Source organism: Syzygium oleosum, unplaced genomic scaffold, assembly GCF_021117445.2.
Source record: "Syzygium oleosum isolate NSW1041296 unplaced genomic scaffold, Sole_v2.1 Sole_v2.39, whole genome shotgun sequence".
Taxonomy (NCBI): domain Eukaryota; kingdom Viridiplantae; phylum Streptophyta; class Magnoliopsida; order Myrtales; family Myrtaceae; genus Syzygium; species Syzygium oleosum.
Window position 1 is genome coordinate 2,066,521 of NW_026607523.1, and position 19,233 is coordinate 2,085,753.

General features: G+C 40.0%; 1 protein-coding gene across 1 annotated transcript; it reads left to right on the forward strand.

Moving 5' to 3' along the window:
• The first annotated feature begins 711 nt into the window (after nt 1-711).
• Nucleotides 712-11,770, forward strand: LOC115668675 (premnaspirodiene oxygenase-like). The gene is made up of 2 exons (XM_056305751.1): nt 712-1,736; nt 11,031-11,770. The coding sequence occupies exons 1-2, from the start codon at nt 834-836 to the stop codon at nt 11,646-11,648; spliced, it is 1,521 nt and encodes a 506-aa protein (XP_056161726.1). The 5' UTR covers nt 712-833; the 3' UTR covers nt 11,649-11,770.
• The last annotated feature ends 7,463 nt before the right edge of the window (nt 11,771-19,233 follow it).

Genomic DNA, 19,233 nt, shown 5'->3' on the forward strand with positions numbered 1-19,233 from the left:
ACATCATATCCAAGTACACTTTTTGGGTACCTTGTACTCAAAATGTGGTATTTCACAAGCATTTTAGAAGGCTTTGATGAACGATCAAGATTTGTTCTTTTGTAATCTATCGGTCACCAACTTTCGACGATCCGGTCCTCTGAATTAATTCTTCAAAATCCAAGCCAAATAGGATTTTGTTTCCTCATAGCACAAAATCGAATTTAAAAAATCTCCGCAGTTGGATTAAACTATTAATGCTCACGTGACATGAGATCCATCGATATTTGCTTTAAAATCACCCCTCAGGTAAAGGGACCCTTGGATCACTAGTTCAACGGTCTCTAAACATCGTATCCAAGTCCATTTTATGGTACCTTATACTCAAAAAGTGGTATTTCACAAATATTTTAGAAAGTTTTGATGAACGATCAAGATTTGTTCTTTTGTAATCTAACGGTCACCGACTTTCGAGGATCTGGTCCTCTGAAATTTGTCGAAGTGTCTATTACCCATCTATCCTCGATTTGACAGTGGTTTCGCTGCATCAGGCATTGGGTGGCTCAAAGGAATTGAGGTCAGTATCACCATGGATCCAAGTCCAGAAACCTTAGCACTATGTTGATATTTCGGTTGCATCGGATAGGATTGGTAAGAGATGTGATTTACCTTGAAAACTTAAGTGATGTCGGCAACTTTGAGATGCTTATTTAAAACAAGACTCCAACTGTCTGAGAAAACGACGTTCGAACAACTAGAAAGATCAAATGCCAACCAGTGGATAACAAAACACAATAAAGATAGCTCAAGATGCTTGACCAAAACACGAGCACCACCCATTGTTAGCTTTCAGGATGCTTCAGCTCTCTGCCTTTTCCTTCATCCTTTCACTGTCTCTCTTTTTGTTCATTCTAATCAAAGTGATCTCTAGCAGACATGGAACAAAAGGGTTCAATCTGAGGTTGCCTCCAGGCCCTAAGAAGTTGCCACTGATTGGAAATCTGCACCAGATGTTCGGCGAACTCCCTCACCATCGCCTAAACAAGTTAGCCAAAACATATGGACCGGTTTTCTATCTTCAACTCGGCGAGCTTCCCGTCGTAACAATTTCCACTCCTGAAGCAGCCAAGGAGGTCCTCAAGACCCACGAGCACACTTTTGCCGACAGGCCACCGTTCCCACAATTGTCGAGCTACGACAACTCGAGCGTGTTCTTCGCTCGGTACGGAGAATATTGGAGACAAGTCCGCAAGATCTGCGTTTTGGAACTTCTGAGTGTTAAGCGCGTGCGGTCAATCACATGGGCGCGAGAAGAGGAGGTGAACAGTCTCGTTGAGTACATCGGATCGTCGTCGGGTCTCCCTCTCAATCTCAGCAAGAATATCTCTGCTTGCACGAATTCCATCATTTGCAAGGCGGCTTTTGGCCAGAGGTGCAAGCAGCAGGACGAGTTGATCTCGACGTTTGAGGACGCTATGAGGTTGGCAAGCGGGTTCGGCCTAGGCGAGCTTTTCCCTTCCCTATGGTTTCTGATCTACATTAACGGGATTAAATTCAAGTTGGACAAGATAAAGCGGAAGTACGACGAAATCTTCAATACTATTCTTGCTGACCACAAAATGCAACGAGAACAATGCTCTGGTAGGCCAGAAGTTGCGTCGGATAAAGAAGATCTGGTCGATGTGCTACAGCGTCTCCAGGAGTCTGACGAGATCGGGTTTCATCTTACCACGGACAACATCAAAGGCGTCATCTTGGTACGTTATCTTAATATATCTTATGATCACATCCCTGGCTCTTAGCAAAAATCATTATTATATGAAGAAATCATTGACATCAAGTTGTGAATCGTTATTTTCTTTCTATATATTCATTTGCCAATGCACAATTCTTATGGAAAAATATGAAGAAATGCATTTACAATAAGGAAAAAAAAGGATATAATCAAAAGGATTAACCTACATAACCTACAATGTAACTGACGTATAACATAATATTAGTCATGTCTCGCAACTACCATTATTAACTTTTTTGTCAAATCTTATTACAAGGACGAATAATGTTCTTGTACACCCATAAAAAAACCATTCTGTGAAGAAACATGAAAGTCAAAGTCGTTAATGCATGACATACAGATTTCCTTAAATATGTAAATCATAATGTTAAAAATATATGCATTCATGTATGTATATATATACACACACACAAAGCATTATTTGTACCATGTTATTTGATGTTAGAAGCACATGTACAGGATAACCAATGTTATATGATGCTCGAGAGAAAATATATTTTAATATGTATCTTTTGAAATAATAGCTTCCATACAATATTCCCATGTAACTTTTATGAGATTAAAAAGTTCAAATACTAAAAACTTATACTAGCATGTTGCATGAGACCTATGAATTTATGATTATGTGGAATTAATCACTCTTTTAACAATTTTTTTTATCTTATTGATACCTCATATTGAATATTATTTTTTCGAGAAAAATGAAACACAAATAGCAATAGGATGGAGTTGAGAAAAAAAAGGGGTATAAACATTAATTTTTATTTTAAATAATATATGTCAATTTAATCTCTTTATCAATAAGTCATTCAGTTATCTATACTATTTTTATATTAAAAAATTAGATGGCGATCCTTGATTGTGGTATTTTATTATATAGCAATCAACTTTAAGAGAGAAGCCTATTTGCGAAACAAATATGAGAGGTATTCTAGAGAAGGCTATGTGATTGGTTCAAGCAGAGGGATATTTTGGGTAATGAAGAAAATTTGGAAACACGCCTCCACTTGAAAACATCCCTTCATTTTATGTTTCGTCCAAATAAGCAACCAAGCAGGGGATGAAATGATTTTTTGAATAAGTAAAAACTGAACATATAGATGCAACCCGTTTAGAAAAAGTTTGTTTTTGAGCACAAGTAGCGATGTTAGTAGGAAAAGGGAAAGAGAAATTGCAAGCGAGAGTTAATATTGGTTCAGATTGAGTGTGCCTGTTGAACTTCACTGCACAAAATATTTATCACTGTTGCGGAACAACACCAAGAGATGAACAAATCGAAAAGCTCACATAGCAGGGATGAAAGCAAAATCGAATTACACGAGACACAAAATATATGTGAAAACCCAAAACGGGAAAAACCACGGGGAGAGAGAGGGGTTTCACTATCTTCAACAACGAATACAATCGAAAAGCTCAAAAAACTACTTGGTGAGCCACAAGATCTAATGATCAAATAAGAAGATAGAAAGAACAAATAAATGAGAGAATGTGGAGGCTAGGGTTAGAGATGCGTTGCGCAAGACATCTCTTTTATAGTCCCCCTTCAAAAAACCCCTAAAATAAATGTGCATGATCCAAAATACCCTTGTCATCAATTTGAAAGTCAAAACCCAACAAATCTCCACCTTGACTTCAAATCTCCGGAAGAGCAATATATCAAATGCCACAAAACCTCTCTCCCTCACCACCAAAAGTGACCACACAAGGCCACCCCAAAATAGCGGAATTGACGACGTACACCCCTAAGCCTACGTGAGCATACTCAGTGTAGGAAACAAGGGATGAAACACCACCAACTCCGCTTAGCCAACTCAAATGGTGAAAACGCCAATCAAGTCTAAGCAATGCTTGAACTTTGTCAAAGGAACTAGTTTGGTCAACATGTCTGCCAGGTTATCTGCCGTGGGTACTTTCTTCACCGTAATCGTACCCTTAGCAACCTCATCACGCACAAAGTGATACCGGATGTCAACATTTTTCGTTCTCTCATGATACATCGCATTCTTGATCAACTAGATCGCACTTTGGTTATCACAAAAGATAACGGAGGCCCCCTCCTGCTTCACTCCAAGTTCTGTAACCAAACGCTTCAACTAAAGAGCTTCCTTTGCCGCTTCCGTTGCTACAATATACTCTGCTTCAGTGGTAGACAAGGCAACCGTGTCTTGCAAGGTTGCTCTCCAACTAACCGCGGAACCACCAAGCATATAAACATAACCTGTCAAAGATCTCCTTTTGTCGAGATCGCCTGCATAGTTAGAATCAACGAAATTAACAACCGAATGTCTTATATCACAACTTCTATCAAAGACCAAACCTACATCCGATGTGCCTCGGATGTACCGAAGTATCCATTTCACGGCTTGCCAGTGAGCTTTCCCTGAATGTGCCATATACCTGCTCACAATACTAATAGCTTGGGAAATATCTAGACGAGTGCAAATCATAGCATACATAAGACTACCCACAGCACTAGAATATGGAACTCGAGACATCTCATCTTCCTCTTCATTGGTTTTAGGCGATAAAGAAGCCGAAAGCCTAAAATGGGATGCCAAAGGAGTACTTACCGGTTTGGCATTCTTCATGCCAAAGCGCTCAAGCACTTTCTCAATATACCTCTTCTGCGAAAGGTATAACTTCCCAACCTGTCTGTCTCTGCGAATCTCCATAACTAGAATCTTCTTTGCAGCTCCAAGATTCTTCATCTCAAACTCCTTGCTCAGTTGCCTCTTCAACCGTTGTATCTCTAACATGTTCTTTGCTTTGCAATAAGCATGTCATCCACATACAGCAGCAAATAAATAAAAGAACCATCATGTAATCTCCTATAGTACACACAATCTGTCATGCGCACTGCGTGAGTGGCCATGACTTAACATAAAGCTATCAAACCTCTTGTACCATTGCCGTGGAGATTGCTTGAGACCATACAAAGAGCATTTCAACCTGTAAATGTGATCTTCTTTATCCTCAACAACAAAACCCTCGGGTTGAGACATATATATTGTCTCCTCAAGCTCGCCATGTAGAAAAGTGGTCTTGACATCAAGTTGCTAAAGTTCTAGATCATAAAAAGCCACCAACGCAAGCAACACACGGATGGAACTATGTTTCACAACTGGGGAGAACACTTTATTGAAATCGATCCCCTCCTTTTAACTAAAACTCTTCGCTACCAAGCGTGCCTTGAATCTTTCATCTTCAACCCCTGGAATTCTGTCCTTTCTTTTGAAGATCCACTTCCATCCAACAGCTCTTTTGCCCTTAAGCAATTTCACAAGATCCCAGGTTTGGTTCTTATGAAGAGACTCAATTTCTTCATTCATCGCAACAAGCCACTTCTCAAATTTAGAACAAATGATAGCTTCACGGAATGTAGAAGGTTCTTCAATACTAAGCTCTTCAGCTACTGTAAGAGTATAGGCTACCAAATCAGCAAAGCCATATCTTTGGGGAGGCTTAATTTGTCATTTAGCTCTCCTTACAGCCAAGGTCTGAGGTTGCTCAACTTCTTCAACATCATCTTTGACTGAATATAAGTCTTGTTGCTCACTATCACTTTCCGGCTGAATAGGAACATCTTCAAATGTTCTCTGTGGATGCTCCACGATAAACTCCACCTCCTTCCCAACATTTTCCTCCTGAATACCTGTATACTCAATAACAACCTTTCTCTGATCAAGCATGGAATTTTCATCAAAAGTAACATCCCTACTGATTATAAACTTTGGTGATTGAGGATCAGAACACCACAACCTATATCCCTTAACCCCGTCTGCATAACCAACGAAAATACATTTCTTGGCTCTAGGTTCAAGCTTACCATCTTTTATATGATAATAAGCGGGACATCCAAAAACTTTCAAATTAGAATAATCGGAAGGTTTACCTAATCATACTTCATTTGGAGTCTTACATTCAATTGCGGTTGAAGGAGAACAATTCACCAAATAACACGTTGTGTTCACGACTTTGGCCCAGAAATCTTTCCTTAGTCCAGCATTAGAGAGCATACACCTAGCTCTCTCTAAAAGTGTCATGTTCATGCACTTTGCCACCCCATTTTGTTGAGGTGTGTGCCTAACTGTTCGGTGTCGGACTATCCCTGAATCTTCATAGTACTTGTTGAAATCACCTCCGCAAAACTCAAGACCATTATCTGTTCTAAGACGCTTTATCTTCTTTCCAGTTTGATTTTCAATCAACATCTTCCACTTCTTGAACGTATCAAAAACATCATTCTTACGCTTCAAGAAATAAACCCAGACTTTCTTAGAAAAGTCATCAATAAATGTCAGAAGATAAATTGCACCACCTTTAGATGTAACTTGTGCAGGTCCCCACAAATTGGAGTGAATATAGTCAACCGTGCCCTTCGTCGAGTGTACTCCGGTATTGAAATTAACTCTGCGCTACTTCCTGAAAACACAATATTCGCAAAAGTCAAGTGAGACCATATGATCCCCATAAAGTGAACCACATTTACTCAAGATACACATTCCTCTTTCACTCATGTGGCCCAACCGCATATACCACAACATTGATTTCTCAGATTCTGAAGAGGATGATATATTTAAAAAATCCACAATGGTACTTCCCTGCAAGACATAAAGACCATTTTTCTTGTTACCTCTCATCACAATCAAGGAGCCCTTTGAAATTTTCAAAACTCCACCTCCACCTGCGTACATGCATCTAGTGGAATCCAAACTACTCAACGAAATAAGGTTCTTCTTCAAATCTGATATGAGCCTAACTCCTGTCAAAGTTCTTACTATATTGTCATGACATTTGATCCTCACCGTACCAATACCCACAATCATGTAAACTGCATTGATGCCCATCAAAACTGAACCACCACTTACTTTCTCATATGTGTAGAACCAATCTCTATTTGGACACATGTGGTATGAACATGCTGAATTTAAAATCCATTCATCATCAACACGACAATTCGAAGATGAAACAGTAAGAACATTGTCTGCATCAGCTGACTCGTTATCTTTCACTAGACAAGCCGAATCGGAACTTTCCATCGATTTCTTCCCCTTAGCCTTGAGCAAAGGACACTCATTTTTGTAGTGTCCAAATTTATGACAATAGTAACACTCCACCTTACTCTTGTCTCGGTCTGATCTAAACTTCGAATGTCCTTTACTACTAATGCGCTTATCAGGATGATTCGACCTTCTCCTAACAACTAAGCCTTCTACTTTATCACCGGCAAAAGTACATCAGAAGTGCCACAACTTGTGTACGGCGATCACTTTGGTGCCATAACTTTTTTTCGGATCACTTTGGTGCCAACTTTTTTGAAAAACGATCATTTTAGTGACCACCACCACGATCACGCTTGAATTAACGCACGTGGTTCGGCTCGCCGAGGCGGATCAATGCCAACTTTTTGAAAAACGATCATTTTAGTGCCATGCCGAGGGTCGGAATGACACGGCTTGCCGGAGAGGTCCAGTCAGCATTAAAAACCAAAAACGACGCCGTTTAGCCATCTGACGTGTACTTTTTTTATAAAAAAATTATATTATATTAAAAAAAAAAAATGGTTGCAGCAACGGCGAGGGAGGCCTCGCCGCTACTGCCGCCAACCCACCACCGCCAGGAAGGGCCGGCGGTGGTGGGCACAATGGTCGGCGAGGGTCGCGCCCTAGTCGTGGCCCGGCACCACGCCTCGCCCCGAGGCCAAATCCGGCGAGTCGCCTTGCCCGGCGGCGACTCTCGCTCTCCAGACGGCGAGGTCTCGGCTCGCCCAGCAAGGCGAGGCCGACCTCGCCGTCCCGGGTCGCGACGGCGAGGTCGGCCTCGCTTTGCCGGGCGAGCCGAGACCTCGCCGTCGCGACCTGTGCGATGGCGAGGTCTAGCCTCGCCCAACAAAGGCGAGGCCGACCTCGCCGTCACCGGGTCGCGACGGCGAGGTCGGCCTCACCTTCATTTGGGTGAGGCGAGACCTCGCCGTCGCGACCCAAGCGACGGCGAGATCTCGCCCGCCTTTGTTGGGCGAGGCGAGACCTCGCCGTCGCTTGGTCGCGACGGCGAGGTCGGCCTCGCCTTTGCTGGGCGAGGCGAGACCTCGCCGTCGCGACCCAGGCGAGGCGAGACCTCACCGTTGCGACCCAGGCGACGGTGAGGTCTAGCCTCGCCGGATCCGGCCCTCGCCGACCACTGCCGGCCCTTCCTGGCGGTGGTGGGTTGGCGGCAGTAGCGGCGAAGCCTCCCTCGCCGCTGCTGCAACTTTTTTTTTTATTATATTTTTCTAAAAATTCGAAAAAAAGCCACATAATTTTCACGTGTACAAGTCAGGCCATTTTTTTTAAATATAAATGCCAGGTTAGCTTTTTGGCCGGAGTCACTAAAGTGATCTATTTTCCTCCGACTTGACACCAAAGTGATCCAAAAAAAAGTTATAGCACCAAAGTGATCGCCGTACACAAGTTGTGGCACTTCTGGTGTCCTTTTGCCCTTTATCACTACTACCACTCACATTCAACTTTGTATGCATCTCCGCAGAATTCAACATGGCCTTCACATCCTCAAGAGTTATGGATTCCCTCCCATATAGCATAGAATTCACAAAATTCTCATACGAGCTCGGTAATGAGCATAACACAATTAGGGCTTGGTCTTCATCATCTAACTTCAAATCTAGATTTTTCATATCCATCACAATCTTATTAAATTCATCTAGATGTTCTTAGATAGGAGTACCTTATTGCAACTTTAGCGTGTCAAGACGCTGCTTCAAGAATAATCTTGTTGTAAGAGATTTCTTCATGTAGAGGCTCTCCAGCTTATTCCACAATCCTGAAGCCGTTTCTTCATCGCAATCGAAAAGCTCAAAAAATCACTTGGTGAGCCACAAGATCTAATGATCAAACAAGAAGATAGAAAGAATAAAGAAAGGAGAGAATGTGGAGGCTAGGGTTAGAGATGCGTTGCGCAAGACATCTCTTTTATAGTTCCCCTTCAAAAAACCCCTAAAATAAATGTGCATGGTCCGAAATACCCTTGTCATCAATTTGAAAGTCAAAACCTAACAATTACAAATGCACACACTTATGTGACCCCTCACTCGCCCACAAGTCTCTCACTTCACTCACACACTCCTCACTTTAATAGATTCACTTCTCATACTCGGCCTCACTCCTGTTCGCGTCGCTCACAACACCACAACAACACACTCTTACACCACCCACTTCACCAACATAACATTACTCTACACACTCTCTCACTGGACGCATCACATGGAGCACTCCTATTTATAGGGAGCTAATGTCGGTGGAGTCATGCAAGCATTATTGCTTGCCCACTTGCTCTGGCAGATTTCTTTCCAGAGAAATCTAGAGGTGGCGCAAGTTGACAAGTAGCTCAACTTGTTACCTGAATTTACTTTGGAAATATCTAGAGATCGAAGCTTCAAGAAAATCTAGTGGAGGAGAGAGAGGGGGCGGTGCTCTCTCCAGCAATGCCTACTAAGGGTGAGCGGTTTCAGGTTCCCTACAGGTTCCATGTAGAACCTGAAACCTGTCCTTGGGCATAGGTTTCTCATTTTTTGGAACCCGGAACCTACCCGTCGGAACTTAAAACCTGGAACCTACCCTGGAACAGGTTCCAGGGTAGGTTCCAGGGTCTAACAGATTCTTTTTTTATTAATTTAATTTTTAGTTAAACAAAACGAAAATGAACGCAACAATACTGAATGAGCTTATCATTCGTCAAAGAGAATACAAAAGATTAGTTTTCCTGGCATTACGATTCAAACAACTATAATTAAGATGAGAAGTCATTGTGTGAATCGATACTACGGGTGAGCGGTTTCATGTTCCGTATAGGTTCCACCCATGATAATAGGTTCCTCATTTTTTGGAACTTGGAACCTACCCTATTACAAGTTCGAGGGTCGGTTCCAAGGTTTACCCAGATTCCACCTGTATTATTAATTAAACAATTACAGTGAATCATCACCTTTAATGACCACCACTTGCTGCTATAATCCACTAACCACAACTTATATTTAGACACGTGAAGAATATGAAATATTAACAAGTTATAAAATGAAAGCTCAGACTAGTGATTCCAGATTATACACTCATCATCTAACGCCATGAAACACTGCGGGATCACGCGAAGACATAGACCAAGTTAAAATACAAAAAACTTATTTAGGTTTCAGGTTCCAAGTTCTAGGACCTAGAATCTACCCGTCAAAAAAGGCTCCTCAATTTTTGGAACCTAGAACCTATCATGTATACCTTGGAACCTGGAACCTATAAGTTTCCACAGGTTAGGTTCTCAGATTTCAAGTTCTATCCTGGAATCACGATCTGGCTATTGTAGCCCAAATAGGTTAAATCCGCTAGTGTAGTGCAAATACCGCCTTGCGTGGAAATCGCCTCCTTCTGCAACTACCTCATTATAGATTGCGTCACTAACGGACTCTTCCAACGGTTGTTCTCACATCTTGTCCACACGACGTCGTAGACTCACTCCCAAGACCATAAACTACGTCTCCGAAGAGCATACGAAGATCTTCCCACACACTTTTTCTCTCACTTAGGCAAATGTCTTCACTCTAAGTATTACCACTTATCTCGTATGTTTACAAAGGGGGTTGACACTCTTGCTAGCTCTTTGGATCAACACTTAATCGACTGCAATGCAACAATGGAGAGACAGACTCGAGAACTCTCTAAAAATGCTTCGATTTCTCGAATTCAAGCACTTATAGATGGACTCAGTTTGGCTCATCGTTTGGTCTTCTTATAGGCATCCAAATTTGAACGTTAAGCATGGATCTAGTAGCCATTAGTGTCCATCTGTCTACAGGTAACAGAGCTAAGAGAAAATTCCTCAATAAAATAAAGTGTAGAACCTTCAATCAATCTGGCCAGTCAAACAAATCCTCTCTATATGGCAGGTTCTGAGCACATCAATTCATCAATCTCTATAGATGGAAAGTTTGGATTGACATCATTCGTCGTTGCAATGCTTCCACACTTGCTTCTACGTTCTCCAGTACTTAAAACATTTTTCTTCCTATAAGATTGTCTCTACCTTGATTGTTAACGAAGTCTCTATTAGAATAGCCTCGCGTTCATTTTAGATCGATATTCATATAATATAGCTTCATACTTGATCAAATCGATTAAATACTCAAATAAGTTTTACTATCGTCAAAATCATTTCCGAGATGCTCGCAAAATATTATATATAGTGGGGTATATTTGCATGACTCTCGCAGGATATAATTGCCGCGGGAAGCGAGACATCATCGACAATGCTCATATGGGCGATGTCGGAAATGCTCAAGAACCCAAAGGTGATGGCCAAGGCGCAAGACGAGATACGGCGGGTTTTAAAGGGAAAGGACCGTGTTCAAGAATCAAATACCGAAGAACTCCATTACCTGAAGTGTATTATCAAAGAAACTCTCAGAATGCACCCACCAGCACCATTGATCCCCAGAGCACCGACGGAAGGATGCAAGGTCAACGGATACGATATTCCTATGAACTCGAGGGTCATTATTAATGCATATGCTATAGGAAGAGATCCAAGATACTGGACAAATCCGGAGACATTCGAGCCGGAGAGGTTTGTCGAATCTTCGGCGGATTATAAGGGGATGCACTATCAATTCCTTCCATTTGGATCTGGTCGGAGGATCTGTCCAGGCATTGCATTCGCGGCAGCCAGCATCGAACTTATACTTGCATCACTGTTGTATCATTATGATTGGAAGCTAGCAAATGGGCAAGCCCCGGAACAACTCGACATGACTGAAGTTTTCCGTGCTACAGCTGGGAGAAAGGATGATTTGTATGTAATTGCTTCACCATGTGCTTTGGTTTCACCTTGATAAAAGAAGGCATGTGGGAGACCGTCCTTCATTGAAAAATGTATCATTTAAGAACTTTGTGTGAGATTGAACTGAAATAAGATTGAGGTTGTCCGTAGTTCTGAACCAAAACTTTTAAACGACATCCAGCCTGTCTCTTCTTTTTCTGGCCATTCGAACTTTCACTCGTCAAAAGCAACAAAATAACATCAGCCCACTATAAAATGAGAGATCAGGAGGGAGGATGAGGGTAGTAAAACCCGATCAAAGCTGCACATTCTCCTCCTTCTATCGACAGCCACCCGATTAGCACAATAACTTTGCATTCCTACTTATCGGGTTGCACTCGAGAGAGCGGAAATCCCTGCGAATTCCCGGATGTCTTTGAGAACGACCCGAGTTTTCTGGTTGCTAAGCTTTCGAGGATGTGACGAATCTGTCATACAAGCCCGCCACATCCTTGCATCTCCACTTCAATCTCCTGGCACTGCTTTGGTTTTAGCTAGAGAGAATGCCGCCTTAATGGGATGTCATCACCTTGCCTAACCTGAAAATTAAACCTAACGTGACAAAAAATTAACGAGGGCGACAAATTTTTCATTGCATTTTGGTACCAATTTGGCCTGAAAATTGACCTAAAGCAACCGAATTTTTATCGCCATAGACCCGATAAACGCAACGAATTTTCATCGACTTTGGCTGGTGTACGGCTTCAAAAATGACTTTGGCTGGTGTACAACCTTATTGTTCCCCCTTTGGTTTCCAAAGGCAACAAATTTTATTGTTCGTCGCTTCCTTTCTCTACCAAAGGCAATGAATTATTGTCCGTCGCCTTTGGTATCTAAGCAACGAATAGGTATCAAAGGCGACAATAGAAAAAGGATTTTGTGGCCTTGGGTAAAGACAATGGAGCAAATGCACCAACCCGTCGACAAAAAATTTGTCGCCTTTACCTAAGGGGACAAAGTTAGACCTTTTGTCATTTTCTTTAGTGAGTTAAGGACTTAAGATTGAGATTGGTTGTTGGTAGTGAAATTGTTTTGAACCGCATGGTATGAGTCAATCAAAATGATGTTCTTCTCCTTAGGAACGGAATTCTCGAAGTTACTTCAAAAAATTAATCTTATGTCATCCACATGAAACTACTTTAATTCATCCATAATACCTTTAAATGGTCATAGTCTTTGGGAATATCAATTGGTGAAATAGTTAAAATTGAAGGTGTGAAATTCATGATACACCCCGACAAATTTGTTACATAAATATGTTCAAGAGAACATTAAAACAAATTTGTAGGTGGTCAAGCCATATGACACTCGATGCATGAGTAATATCCACAAATGCTTGTGAGAGCACATATATTGATATCATGTTTGATTTCAACTAAAAGTTTATTTGTACACATATAGATTATCTTTTTTGTGTTACACTATTAATGACGTTGACCCATTTATGCTAAACAAACCAATTTAATTACGTGCAAATGGTTCGTGTTGAGAATCGTTGCCTCTAAATAGATTGAGAGAAAAGGCTCTTAAAACGAAAATGAAACACATTCATTATGAAGATGAGAACAGCCGATACATCATTATGTGATGTCTGGGGGATAAGTACAGCGCAAGTGCCATAACTTTTGTACGGAGGACACTTAAGTGTCATAACTTTTTTTTGGCTCACTTGAGTGACATAACTTTCAAAAAAATGATCACTCAAGTGCCACTTACGAGGTGATCGTGAGGGCCCGAAACCGCGGCTTTTCCGGTCGAACGGTGACATTCCCGGCGAGGCGAGCACCACCAGCTTGAAGGGGGGGTGTCGGTGAATCATTCCATGACCTCCGTTCATCTCGAAATTTCTGTTTTAGCCTCCGTTGACGAAGGTAAAAATGTTTCGTAGTCACACAAATCGGCTCGATAAATGTGTGACTACGAAGCATTTTTACCTTCGTCAACGGAGGCTAAAACGGAAATTTCGAGATGAACGGAGGCCATAGAATGATTCACCGACACCCTCTTTAATCTGGTGGTGCTCGCCTTGCCGGGAAGCTCACCGTTTGGCTGGAAAAGCCGCGTTTCAGGCCCTCACGACCAACCCTCGACAAGCTGGTCGTGAGGGCCGAAACGCGGTTTCCGATCGAACGGTGACTTCCCGCGAGGCGAGCACCACCAGCTTGAAGAGGGGATGTTGGTGAATCATTCCATGGCCTCCGTTCATCTCGAAATTTCCGTTTTAACCTCCGTTGACGAAGGTAAAATGCTTCGTAGTCACACAAATCGGCTCGATAAATTGTTTGACTACGAAGCATTTTTACCTTTCAACGGAGGCTAAAACGGAAATTTCGAGACGAACGGAGGCCATGGAATGATTCACCGACACCCCTCTTCAAGCTGGTGGTGCTCGCCTCGCCAGGAAGGTCACCGTTCGACCGGAAAAGCCGTGGTTTCGGGCCCTCACGATCAGCTCGTAAGTGGCACTTGAGTGATCATTTTTTTGAAAGTTATTTTTTTTTTTTTTTTTTGGTAAAGGTAAGTGTATATATAACTATCTCAAACACCAAATACAAGCTAAAGCTCAAACCAAAACCTGACCCTATTAAGACATAACTGTCCATATAGGTTCAAGAGCGGTCCAGCAAGGACTATACAAATCACAAGAGACAACCCAGGGCCCCGAATGAACAAAAGGGTCACTTACAAGGCTAAACAAAGACCAAGTTCCAAAGGGACTATACAAACCCAGTGGAACACGGCAACCTAAACCTCAAAAACAAAGGAGGCCAGGAAAGCTATACAAAGGAAGGCTAAGACAGACCAACTAAGTAAAAATGGAAGATGATAGCCCCCAACTCCTTTGTAATCTCCTATTCATTGGCGTGTCTGCAACTCTTCCAAGGGTTGAAGCTTTATCCTTCACCACTTTGATCATATGATTGCGCATTCCAGGAATGAAAATACTCTTGTTGCGGAAGATAGAGTTGTTTCTTTCATCCATATTATATGACAAAGAGCACCAAATGAGAACCTGGTGAGACGATGAGCAAAAGATGATCCTCCACAAAACCTTCATTGCCCATGTTATATGCTCATGCCACGGACGGTTTCGCCATGGAATATAGCATTTAGTTGCCCAAAAAAACGCCAGACTTCTTGTAGAGGAGCACTGAAAGAATAGGTGATTGATTGAGTCCGGAGTAGCCCCACAAAAAGCACATAAAGTTATGGCACTCAAGTGATCCAAAAAAAAGTTATGGCACTTAAGTGTCCTCCGTACAAAAGTTATAGCACTTGCTCTGTACTTACCCGATGTCTGGGAAAGATAAAGAGAAGATAGATTTTAGATGATCGTATCATAACCACAACTTAATGGAAACATGTATGCTCTAGTTAACGGCCATTATGTATGATTGCTTGTTGGGTGGTTGATCCAAATAGTTAATACTTCAACAAGCATCTAGCTAGGATTCAAAATTTTTTACGGGTTGCTGAAGATGGAATAAAGAGTCTAGAAGGTTAAATAATTCATCACATTAAAGGGATGTTATGCCTATTTTGGAGGCAAAACGAGCCTCTCACAACTCGATATTGGCAAAAACCAATTGATTATCTGCAAAAGAACAGTAATTGAGTTTGATGGTCGCATTCCATATACAAAGTTTTGGTAGCCAACTTTGGGATACAAGCTTGGAATCCCAGCTATGCTTGCTAGTGATAAACAAAAATATTAGAGTTAAATTGCATAGCATATAGATATTAGAAGCATTTACGTATTTGTCGGACCCGGTAGATGGTTCCATGCTCAATTGAATTATATATACAAAGTTTTGGTAGCCAACTTTGGGATACAAGCTTGGAATCCCAACTATGCTTGCTAGTGATAAACAAAAATATTAGAGTTAAATTGCACAGCATATAGATATTAAAAGCATTTACGTATTTGTCGGACCAGTGGTAGATGGTTCCATGCTCAATTGAATTATCTAGACTAAAGCTCCCATTAAAGACCTATGATGGACGAAATTAGCATGTGGATTATTAAATGTTGGGAAGATTTAATCCTCTCAACAAATTTGGAAATCAAAAGGTTATATCTTCGGTCACAAGAAAAAGGGGAGAGATTGGCATCGTTGGGGAAATTCTGATGTGCACGAGGCGTGAAAATCAAGAGAAGATATAGAGGGAGCGACTCGCCAATGTTAGAAAAAGAATGAATATCTTTCCTTTTCTTTTATTACACAAGCGATTCTGGTCAATAAAGAAGAGGGAAACTGTGATATTCTTTCCTTGAAAAGGCCCCACAATTTCAGCGATCCGGGCACAAGAATTTCCAAGAGAGAAAGGGACATCTTCTGCTAATATAGAGTTCCCCGATAAGGCCACCATATAAGCAGCATAAAGAGACAATAAAGAGGGAGGCAAAACATTTGTGACACACGACAATGAGGAGGATCTTGAAAAGGAGCCGCGACTAGCTTAGCTCCTCCTCACCGTCGATACCCGTGACACACCCCCAACGACCGACAAGCTACCGAGCTGCTGCCCTTCGTCCCGACGAGCCCAGTCCGCCACGCCCGTTGCAGCCGAGACTCGCCGCAACGCTAGAGCCCCGCGACGAGCCATGATCTGTTACAACCGATGCCGAGATGAGCTGCTGTCCCCTCCCCGTGTGGCCAAGCCGTCGAGCCGTCGTCTCCCTGCACCGCCGTGTCGACCTGCCACCGAGTCCCATTAAGAGCCGGGACTCGCCAAGCTTCTGTTTTTCTGTCCCGTCGTCTTTGCTGCCACCTAGCCTGACATCATCGAGTCGCTGCTCCAGCGTCAGCTGAGCCTTGCCGGCTGAGAATCACCACGAGCCACCGTCCCGTCAAGTCTCGTGATCCGCAATCCTGATCCCTATCGTTCGAATTTGGAAAGTTATCCACAAATTAGGTAAGATTATCTTCTAGTTTGATCTTTTAAACTTGTTGCCTATTTTGTAGATTTCTGCTATCTTTGAGTGAGTACGTAATATCCATAAAAATTTAAGAATCACCCCAAGTTAAGATTTCGTAAATTAACAAGCTGACCTCTAAACACTAGATGCGATACTCAACATGGAAAATTTTCCATCATATCCATAACACTTGGATACGATCGTTGACTTATCTTGTTTCCAAATTTAAATGGAAAACCTTCCATCAATATCCATAACCACTTGGATATAATCATTGGATTATTCTATTTCCAAATTTAAATAGATAATATAAATTTTTTGAATTGTGTTGATGTTATCTAATGGGTGTTTATCAATGTTTAATTCTTTTTGCTAAAGAAAATATAAATAAATAAAAAAGATTAGGTAGAATTTAATTTGATTGTTATAGATAATTTGCATTCTTAGAGTTTATTTAGATTGGTTTTTTAGATAGAATAGGATAGATTAGGTTCACTTTTGAATATATTCAAAAAAGATAAGATAACTTCCAATTTAAATTAGGATTTAGAATAATTAATTTCCTAGTTTAACTTAGATGTTATATTAATCTTGGTAGTTTTTTTAGGGTAATTTTTTATTATGAATTTCCATGAAAAATACCTAAAAAAGAAATCATTGTAAGATAAGTTAATTACATTTCTAGAACAAGATTGCATGTTTAATTTAGGTTATTTATTTATCCCAAATTTTAATAAGTTAATTTTATTTCCTTAGTTTAAAATCGCATGTTTAGATAATATGTTTTTATTAATTACGAATTTTGATAAATAAAAGAATACATCGTTTGCCGGTCATATAGTCTTACATAAATTGCATGTCATTTAAAAATTGCATGTTAAGGCATTTAATTAGAAATTATATGTCACGTTTTGTACATCATTGCATATAGGTTGGTTTTCATATAATCAAGAATAAACCAAAAAATATATAGAGTGGAATTGCTTATTAATTAGAAATTATATTAGGGTTGATGATGTAATTTTCAAACTAACATTCACATTGTTTTGAGTAAGTACATTCTCCTTATCTTGAAATTTATTTATTACTTTGATTATTGAGTATTACTTTGGTGGTTTACGATACCGCATGATCATTTCACATGTTAGGTGGTAATAAAATTAATCCAGGCTATCTTCTCAAATATCTTTATGAAAAAAAAATATACCGAAGAGCGTTAGAGTAATCTAATGTAATCAAGTCCCTATACTCATAATCTCTAGTTCAAATTTTACTTGGGTTTCTAATCGACTCACTGTAAATAGATTAGTGACGACTCATAATTAAAAATCATTTTCATGTTGAGAACTTAATTCATAAGTTGCGAATTGGCATAGGCTTGGGAGATGCTGAGTTAAGTCTAGGCTTAATGATCCATTAGCCAAACCCTTAGGTGGTGCTCCTCAAGGTAAGGTCGCGGCAGCTTGGGCTAATGGATCATTAAGCTTAGACTTAACTCGGGCTCTCCTTAGTTCATACCAAATCGTGAATTATGATTCAAGTTTTTAATATGCAAATGATTTTCCATTAGAAATCACCACTAATCTATTTACAGTTGGTCAATTAGAAACCCAAGTAAAGTATCGGGAGATTATGAGTATATTGACTTGGTTACACTAGATTACTCTAATGCCCTTTCAATACCATTTCTTTTCATGAAAATGTTTGAGTAGGCAGTTTGGATTAATTTTATTGCTTACTAACATATGAGATGATCATGCACCAAATTAACATCCAATTATCAAAGTGATAAATAAATTGCAAGATAGGGAGAACATACTTACTTTGAAGCAACGTAAACATTTGCAATGTTAGTTAAAAAATCACATCATTAATCCTAATATGATTTCTAATTAACACGCAATTCTAGTCAATTTATTCTTTGGTTTTCTCTTGATTATATGAAAACTAACATATATGCAATGACGTACAAAAAAAAACGTGCAATTCCTAATTAAATACCCTAATATGCAATTTTTGAATGACGTGCAATTTCATGATCCTAAGACTATATGACATACATATGATATATTTTTTCTATTTTTTATTAAAATTCGAAATTAAAAATGCCTAGTATCTAAACATGCAATTTTAAATTAAGGAAAGAAAATTAACCTATTATAGAGCATTGTTTTTGTATTTTCTTATTAAAATTCGGAATAAATAAATAACCTAAATTAAACATGCAATCTATCCTACAAAAAAAATTAACTTGTTCTAAAATGATTTTTTTTTTGGGTAATTTTCATGGAAATTCGGAATTAAAAATTACCCTAAATAAACAATCGAGATTAGGATAATATCTAAGTTAAATTAAGCAATAAATTAATCTAAAATCTAATTTAAGTTGAAAATTATCCTATTCTCCTAGAATGAATTCAAGAGTGGATGAAATCTATCATATTCAATCTAAAGAAAGCAAACTAGATAAACTCTAAGCATGCAAATTATCTCTAAAAATCAATTCAAATTCTACATAATCTTTTTAGCCTTTCTTTTAGCAAAAACAAATCAAATAAGAGATAAACATTATCGTCAAATCACATTCACGCAATCTACAAGATTTGGCTTATCTGTTTAAATTTGAAAATGAAATAAACTAGCATCATATCCAATATCCAATTGGTTATGGATATTA

Bases quoted from the DNA above. Each gene is read 5' to 3' on its own strand.
- LOC115668675 (XM_056305751.1), top strand. From the start codon at position 834: ATGCTTCAGCTCTCTGCCTTTTCCTTCATCCTTTCACTGTCTCTCTTT. The intron at 1,737-11,030 runs GTACGTTATCTT...TGACTCTCGCAG, and splicing joins ACATCAAAGGCGTCATCTTG to GATATAATTGCCGCGGGAAG.